The sequence below is a fragment of the Enoplosus armatus genome, chromosome 20 (assembly GCF_043641665.1).
Source record: "Enoplosus armatus isolate fEnoArm2 chromosome 20, fEnoArm2.hap1, whole genome shotgun sequence".
Classification (NCBI taxonomy): Eukaryota; Metazoa; Chordata; class Actinopteri; order Centrarchiformes; family Enoplosidae; genus Enoplosus; species Enoplosus armatus.
This window is the reverse complement of record NC_092199.1, coordinates 6,381,802-6,390,507: the sequence shown is the minus strand read 5'-3', so window position 1 is coordinate 6,390,507 and position 8,706 is coordinate 6,381,802. Positions and strand designations below refer to the sequence as shown.

Sequence of the window (8,706 nt, the reverse complement as noted above, 5' to 3'; positions counted from 1 at the left end):
CAAATCCCATTAGTATACAGTGGAAACTCAATGAGTACTTCGGAAGGAATGGCAACTAAACAAAGCAGTAGCAGACACACTGTCCATTTATATATATATATTCAGGATTAAAATAATACCTATCACAGGATGTTGAAATTAGTAATGACTGTTGGCTAACACTGACTCATTGCTATAGCTTTAATCATCACAATTTAATCAACATCTGTAACATACACGTTATCTTTTTGATTGTTCTCTTGTTTTGTATAAGTACTTCAGCTATTTCCACAACAATGACCGTGAAACTGGTTTCCTTTTAAACATTCTCCAAAAGGGAATTCTTGTTGATCTTTCAGTATTAGCTAAGTACTTTGGTGGAATACCCTTTTAAATGTGCTGTGGCTGAAATAACAACCCCCCCGAGCATCAATGAACAGCTTGGCATGGGTTCAGACACGCCAAATCAGAAATCCATCTGTAGTCCTTGGTTACAAAACAACACAATTAAACACTCTCCGAAATCACCGGAAAGACTCTCTCTTATAGGCAAACACACATGCTGTGACATCACTCACATCTGGATGCAAGACTGGCTAACACACCCCCTTCCTCTTTCCAATGTGTCCCCATCTTCCCCTTTCTATCCCGGCAAACCTCTTGCTTCTCCTTTCTGTCGGTCTGTCTGGCTGTCTGTCTTCCCGCCCCCGCTCTCAGAGATGAAAGAGAAGAACCCCTGGCACACGCCTGTGACCATCATCATCACTGTGATTGGTGTCATAGCGATTGTTGCCCTGGTGACGGTAGCCGTTTTGCAGAACAGGCCCCTCCACCAAAAGTACAAGGTATGGTAGAGGAAAATACTAAAACTGTTGTAGCCTGTTGCCTGTGTGGGAGCCCACTGCATTACAGTGGGATCTCTACAAGCCAAATATGGTCTCTTGTCAATGTGACCTCAACCTGTACTACTGATTCTAGAAATCCACTACCAAATAAGGCCAGTGGATGTTTACAGGAATACTAAATCATTACTCCTTTTTGTCACAAATGCAACTGTGAGTCTTACAGCTATTATTGATTGCAGTGTAAATAGTTTCAGCACTAAACTAATATTTTTCTGTCTGCACAGATAAACGTATTGCTGATATAGCTCTGAGAAGCTTGTCTGTGGGCTATACAATCATTACACTGAATGTTTAAACAGTATGCCTACACAGAACTCATCCAGAGTTAATGTCACTGAGCACTGAACTGGAATTCCTCCTTCTGTCTCCACTCCAGTATGGGATTGTGCTGGACGCCGGTTCCTCCCACACAGCTCTGTATATCTATGAGTGGCCAGCAGAGAAGGATAACAACACTGGAAGAGTTGAACAGACGCATTCCTGCAAAGTCAAAGGTAAATGCTGCACAATGCGTCACATACACACACTTAGCCCTCACATTCACATACGCAACCACTAATGTAAACATTAAATCATAAGCTTTTGTGAACGTGCATGTTTATATATTTGACTGAGTGCATTAACGGTTATTAAATATGCTAATTTTGCAATACTAGGACTTAAACTTTGTATATATATGTAACTCTAAACCGCTTACCTTCTTGTGTACCAAAATTATTAAAAACTCATTAACAACTCCAACTCTACACTTGATACATTATTGTATAGGAAGAACCCTTTATTAATGATTTACTTACATTCATTATCTGATGGCTCATTATAAAGTGAGAAACCCATGACGCTCTACTAATGACTTAGTCACTTTGTGATAAGCCAAAAGGCACTGGGTTTTCCTAAATATGAAACGTTTTCCTAAATATAAAACTAGAGCCAGCTGGCGATTAGCCTAGCATAGCTTAGCTCTGCCTGGTAATCTTACAGTGACGACAAGAGTCCAGGAAGTTACTGTGCCTAGCCAAAAACTTGTTCCAGCACCTATAAAACCCCAAATTGTAGTTTTTACATTTCTGATTTTGTACGGATTAAACAAATGAGATATAACATGTTAATTATAAAGCTTTAAAAGGTCCTGGTGACTTTTTTTACCTTTGGACAGAGCCAGGCTAGCGGTTTCCCCTGCCTCCAGTCTGTATGCTAAGCTAAGCTAATCACCTGCTGACCGTACAGCCGTCAATCTGCTCATCCAACTCTCTCCAAGAGAGCAAATAAGTGTATGTCCCCAAAATGCTGAACTATTCCTTTGACAAATTATTTATTAATCATTAATAAAGTCACTAGTTACAACATAACCATTCACAGAAAGTGGTACCTACAGTGCTTGTGTTATATGCATTCATAGAATGTATATGTGAAGTCAACTAGCATGAAAATCCAGTCCAAAGTGCCTCAACCTCAAGGCAACTTTCTCATGCAATTGTTCTTGCTGAATTATTGACGCACTTTTGAAAACACACTATATAGACAGCTCTGTCAAACTGACTCCTGCTGTTAGCTTCTTCTCTTCTCCAAGTTGATTTAACTACTGCTTTCTATCAAAGCACTGTCGATGTGTGCTGGCCTCCCTCTTTATGTAATTTACACAGGTTATCAAAACTTAAAGTAGAACACTTTCAGACAGCAGATTCTCACAGACAACAGAATCAACACGCTCCTCTGAGGTGTCCTTAAAACTACAGTGCCCAGTTGTTTTACTGAGACCTTCTTGTTAAATTAAACTATATATTTTTCAGTAGCAACCAGTCTAAGTAAGGGTAAGGGTAAGGAAGACAAGTATTGTGAGATGGACTAAAAGCATTGCTGGTCTTTTCATGGGATTTGCGAACAGTCAGAAAAACATACAACACTATCCTTTTATCCATCTATATTAACTGAACTGAACCTGCTCTCAAGTAGGGAGGAGGTGCACATTCATGCAGGATATCTAATCAGAGATTATTTTCCCCACTGGAAAACTCTGATAAAGTTGAACACTTGCTTAAGGGAGGGTACATCAGGCATCCTTACAGGAAGCAGAGTCTTTGATAAGGTCCTCAGCAGAGTTTAATCTCCACAGCAAATTCCCTTGATAGTTGTACATATGACCTTCAATTTCCCAGAAGGCTAGCATCTCTGACCTCAAGTCTCTTATTATGTTTTATGGTCGCTAAATTTAGGCTTAATTACTTTGCCCTCCTCTTGACATTTTGCTCAACTTGCAGGTCCAGGTATCTCCAGCTATGCGTCCGCTCCATGGAAGGCAGGGCAGTCTCTGACAGCATGCATGGAGGAGGCCAAGCAGCGGATCCCCGAAAAAAGGCACCACGAGACCCCTGTTTATCTGGGGGCTACTGCAGGAATGAGACTGCTGAAGTACGGCACACATATCCCCATAATCAAACATAAAACATGATTCCACAAAAGAAAAAAGTAACAAAGCATGCCTTTTCATGCTGACACTGGTGTGACCGTATCCCAAGCCATAACTCTGTAATTGTGTTTACACTGGAAGCCGAAGTGCTGCGATGTGAAGCCTTCTACATCCGCCTATTTTGTGATTTATCTCCACATGAACTTTACTGCCAGAGCAGCGAATATGTTACCGTCAAATCCATTATATACGACACAGTCTATTTATTATGTATGGTTTGCTGTACTGATTTGAATTATGGATGTGAATCACTCTAATGAATTTGTGTTGTATGTGCAATGCAGTATGGAGAACAGCACGGCCTCAAACAAGGTCTTTCGGGCTGTGGAGGAAGCCCTGCAAATGTTCCCCTTTTCCTATCAGGGAGCAAGGTTACTCATTGGCCAGGAGGAGGGCGCCTTTGGTTGGGTCACAGTTAACTACTTGGATGACCGCCTCAAACAGGTCTGTATGTGTATGTCATACATGTATGTCCATGCAAGTTTGTCTACTTTTGTGCTTTGTTTTTGCATCAGTCAGGAATGTGTGCCAGTCAGTGTGCTCCTGCTGTGCACCAACATCAATACCTCTTTGTCTCTGCTGCAGGGCCTGGAAACCACAGGCGCCCTTGACCTTGGCGGGGCCTCCACTCAGATTAGCTTTGTATCCGATAATTATGACGGTTCAGAGTCACCTAGCAACTCCGTGAACTTCCGACTCTATGGAAATGACTATAACCTGTACACTCACAGCTTCCTGTGTTACGGGAAAGACCAAGCACTACGTATGGCGCTGGCACACCACACTCAGGTAAACTTCTGGTTGTTCAAATCAAATCTAATCTGAGATAATTTGAGATTTAATAATCTTTAAGAGAGATATGATATGCTGAAATGTGCAATGATGCTGAATTTAATTAGCTTCCTCTCTTACGCCTCTCTATCTCGTTCTCTCTCCCAGTCAGGTCCAGAAACAATATTAGATCCTTGTTTCCACCCTGGCTACAATGTGACAAAGAAATACTCAGACCTCTATGACAGCCCCTGCGTGTCAGACAGGAAACCCCAGAAACCTCCTGCAACCTTCACTCACATGGGGCAAGGAAACTTCCTACAATGCCAGGAAGTCGTCAAAAATATCTTCAACTTTACTTACTGTAAATACAGCCAATGCTCTTTCAATGAGGTCTTCCAGCCACTTCTACAGGGACCATTTGGGGTAAAGATGTTTTGTTTATCAGTGTAAATCAGGGGCTTATGAGACACTGCGTGTCATTTGGAGGCTTGCACAAACAACACACAGGGGTTACACAACCTACGGATCTATCACTTGTAGTCTTTATCACTCACAGTTCACTGAGAAGCTTCTGTTTGGGGCGTGACTTGTCTTTCTATTAGGCAATGATCAGATTTGTGAGTACTTCTTGTTCACTCAAATTTTCCTTATTTCTAGCAGTATCTAGCCATGCAGATACCTTTGGGGTTTATTTTATCGAGCCACCACCCCAATATAATGTAGTTGAACAGCATTTTGTTTGTGGTTCACATGGCATTGTAAACGTGTATGTGAAAACCTCAAATTTCCAGAAACAGTGTCTCTCAGTTACTCTGAATAAACCAGACCTCGCTGTATGAACAATATTTCTTGGAACTGCTCCCAAAGAAATATTTCTAATAAAAACAACTGTTATCCAGAGTAACAGGTGCTAATTCAGGACAGAGATGTTTCTGTTGAATTTACATAATTTGAGTGAACTCACAGCTCCTTGCAAACCAAAGTCAAATAACGCCTGAGTCAGTAAGGCCAGAAAAAGCCATATACGTCTTTATAAAAATGTAATTTGCTAGATACCAGAAGAAACTTCCTTTGCCTCATCTCTTCCTCTCCCCCTCCCACTCACTGTAGGCTTTCTCTGCTTACTACTTTGTGATGAACTTCCTCAATCTGACTGATACATCCATCCCTCTGGAAGCTGTCAAGGAAAAGCTAGGACACTACTGCGCTACCCCTTACAATCAGGTCGGGGCATATCTATGCATCAATTACACACACACACACACACACACAAATGTCTTATCTATGTCCTCCAGCCTGCTTATGCTGTACATTGATGATATCACTGCATTTGAATTGCTTGAACAGATAAAGCAGCAGCATCCGGGCATAAAATTGAAGTATCTGGCTGAGTACTGTTTCTCTGGCACGTACATCCTCACCCTGCTGACAGAAGGATACAACTTCACCTCAGAGAGCTACTCCGACATAAAATTCATCGAAAAGGTCAGTAGATCACGGTCCACTCCTTTCCCATCTCACACACACCCAGGAGCCATGCCCCCACCTGATTGAAGTCAAATCCTATTGGCCATTGGCGCCCTGTGTGTGTGTGTGTGTGTGTGTGTGTGTGTGTGTGTGTGTGTGTGCAAGTGTGCCCTTGCTTCTATCTTTGTGAGGACCTACTGGAGTTTTAGACCTTGAGGACTTTTTGTGAACAATTGTGAAAGTGATTTTGTGTGGTTCTCTCTTATTTTGAGAGCTGTTGCTTCAGGTTAAGACTTTTATGAATTAAGGTTAGATTTAGTTTAGATCTGTCCCAGATCCTCAGTTTTGATATTAGTCTTTGTCAAACTGCGACTCCACTCAGCACTTCATATCCCACTTTAAAATTTTGATTTCAATAGCATTAACGGTGGCTAAAAATATTATTGATTGATAACTGTTAACAAATTAAATTATCCTTCCACAAAACCTCAAAGCAACCAGATAACCAGATAACGTCAAACAATTTCAAGACACCTGTTACGCATTTTCTCCCTTCAGTCGAAGACCTTTATGCCAAAGAACTGACCGTTACAGTAAATGGTTATGTAGTTAGATTAGGCAAAATAGGCTCTGCGGTTTAGGTGAACATTTGGCTCAAGTTGCTCACAGTATTCTGATTCAAAAGAAAAATGTTATGCTGAACGTACCTAACCTACCTAAGTCATGTTGCAATTTCTCTTGAACGGTAGCACAGCCCTTCTCATCTGACATGTAACTCAGTCAGTATACTGAGTAAACTGGACTAAATGGACTCACTTACTTTGCAATTTGCCTCTCATTCACATACACACACATGCCATGCAAGAGCTGTCTTAACCATCAGAGTTTAGTATATTGCTCAAGCACACTGCGACATACGGATATATTTCCTTTATGCTTAGCTAAATCCCATATGGAGAGAAATTATGAATGTGACTACTTATCCTACAGCATTTCCATGAGGCCAATATTACAAGGAAATAATGCAAGCAAGACAACCAATATACAACATCACCCTCTGCAAGAGACCTGAATTGCAGTGAGCCAATAGGAACTCCCCCTGAAAATGCCTCAAATTCAGCCCATAACAGGAGCAGTAACTTTCACTATTTGGTCATTAAAGCAAGAAAGCATAATGTAAATGCCAAGAACTACAACTACACAACTGAAAATTAGCTCATCTGCTACATTACATTATATGTCACACCAGTGCAAATACACAGCTGTAGCAGAGAACAGTACAACTATCTTAACCTACAGCAGCACAACATCACAGCATGCTAAATTCAAGCTACTCCAAGCTAGCATAAAGAAGAAACGCAGCCAAAACATCACTAGCAATAACTTAAAGCACAAGTAGCACAGGAGGAGGTACTGTACTCACCCTGGACCAGATCTTGGGTATAAGGGCGAGTGGAAGTGGTAGCAGCAATGGTTGTTATGACAACTTTAAAGTGTCCAAAAAGAGGGGGGGGGGGGGGGGGGGGCTGCAGGTCAGCTGCGGTAGAAAGCGACGTTGACGTGAGAGTTTGAGCAGAGGGATGAGACCAGACGCTTGGTTGTAATGGCCGCGCTGCACACCTGCACGAATATGATTGGACGATACTAGTCAGGTGGTAGCTAAACCGCTGAGAATGAGCCTGTGAGGGTGACATTACGGAGGATCACGGGTGTCGTATAAATGGTCGTAACGCATTCCGTTAATTGATATCTAATTTTACAAATGAAAAAAGTTTACAAATGAATGTATTAATTATAGTATATTAATAAATACATATCAAATGAAAAGGGGGGGGGGTTATAAAACAAAATCAATAAATACATAATACATTACATTACACATAAATAATATATAATAAATAAGAAAAATAAGAAAATTTAAATTAATCAAAACCTGCAGTTTTAAAAGAGTATTAAATAGCTATCTTTCATCAGGCAATTAATCTGGCCCCATTTTTGTTTTGCATATGTTATTGTGTATACATTTATTGCACTTACAGGACAATAAATCCTTCACTCAAATTGAACTTGAAATATTCCAGGGTAAATAAAGAAATATCTCCATTTAAAATTCCACTTAAGCAAAAGTATCAATATTTATGTAAGTAGAAGTGTGTGTCCCACATTAAATCCATATAAGTCAGCGCTATTTGTGTATATGAGATTAAAAGACAATTTAACTTTCCCTCAATAATTGGAAATTCAATGAATTAGTGTGATATGTTTTCTGAAATGTTACGTGAGTGAAAACACCTTGAAATCTTCCAAATAGGTGACAGATTAAAGGAAAAACCAACACAAAGAGTCTTAGTAAGCCTTCACAACAGCTTCATTGCATCTTGACACAGATCCTCCAAGTCTCTGAACTCTACAGGAGGGATGAACACCATTCTTCCACAATATATTCCCTCATTTGGGAAGTAGTAGCCTGTAGTATGACAGTGATAGTTTTCCCTCCTCTTGTGTTTGTGTCCAGATAAAAGGCAGCGATGCAGGTTGGACGCTGGGCTACATGTTGAATCTGACCAACATGATTCCAGCTGAGGCTCCTGACACTCCCCTTCTTCCCCACGCCGGCTACGTCTCCATAGTCACCATCATGGCAGTACTGCTCTTCATCCTCTTCATCATCAGTTTGCGCCCTCTCTGGCCCCGCTTGTCTAAACAGCCGCAGATCATATAAACACACACACAGAGATGCATGTATGAGTGGCGGTGAGGGGGGGGGGGGTCTGTGAGGGCTTGTGCTTCTACCAATTTGTGAATAATAAACTTTACGCTTTCCAGCCTTTGTGAGGAGGTCAAAGGTCAATGTCTGCTGCACAACAGTCCTGCAGCTTCATGTGGATTCAAGGACATTTCAGGAGGACAAATACTTTCTCTCACTGGAGAGTGTATTCTGCTTATCTGGTTGAAGGACAGTTTCTTCGTTTGTGTGCGAGTGTGTATGTTTGAACCTGAATGTGTGAATATGAATCCGTGCTTGAATGTGTGTACCCACATCAGTCTGCATGTATGTGTCTTGAATTATGATGTGAATATGACACTGTATAAATAAAATAACCCAAGTTTATA

The 8,706-nt window shown here is 41.0% G+C and overlaps 1 protein-coding gene across 1 annotated transcript; it reads left to right on the top strand.

Annotated features, from left to right (window-relative positions):
- Nucleotides 1–698: 698 nt before the first annotated feature.
- On the top strand, nucleotides 699–8,705 carry entpd1 (ectonucleoside triphosphate diphosphohydrolase 1). The gene is made up of 9 exons (XM_070927124.1): nucleotides 699–824; nucleotides 1,261–1,378; nucleotides 3,143–3,293; nucleotides 3,636–3,795; nucleotides 3,937–4,140; nucleotides 4,291–4,548; nucleotides 5,236–5,349; nucleotides 5,473–5,610; nucleotides 8,108–8,705. Exons 1-9 carry the CDS (start codon nucleotides 699–701, stop codon nucleotides 8,312–8,314), a joined length of 1,476 nt encoding a protein of 491 aa, XP_070783225.1. The 3' UTR covers nucleotides 8,315–8,705.
- Nucleotide 8,706: the final 1 nt, after the last annotated feature.

Coding starts and splice junctions, on each gene's coding strand:
- entpd1 (XM_070927124.1), top strand. CDS start 699: ATGAAAGAGAAGAACCCCTGGCACACGCCTGTGACCATCATCATCACT. Junction 4,549..5,235: donor TTCTACAGGGACCATTTGGG/GTAAAGATGTTT, acceptor CACTCACTGTAG/GCTTTCTCTGCTTACTACTT. Junction 5,350..5,472: donor GCGCTACCCCTTACAATCAG/GTCGGGGCATAT, acceptor TTGCTTGAACAG/ATAAAGCAGCAGCATCCGGG.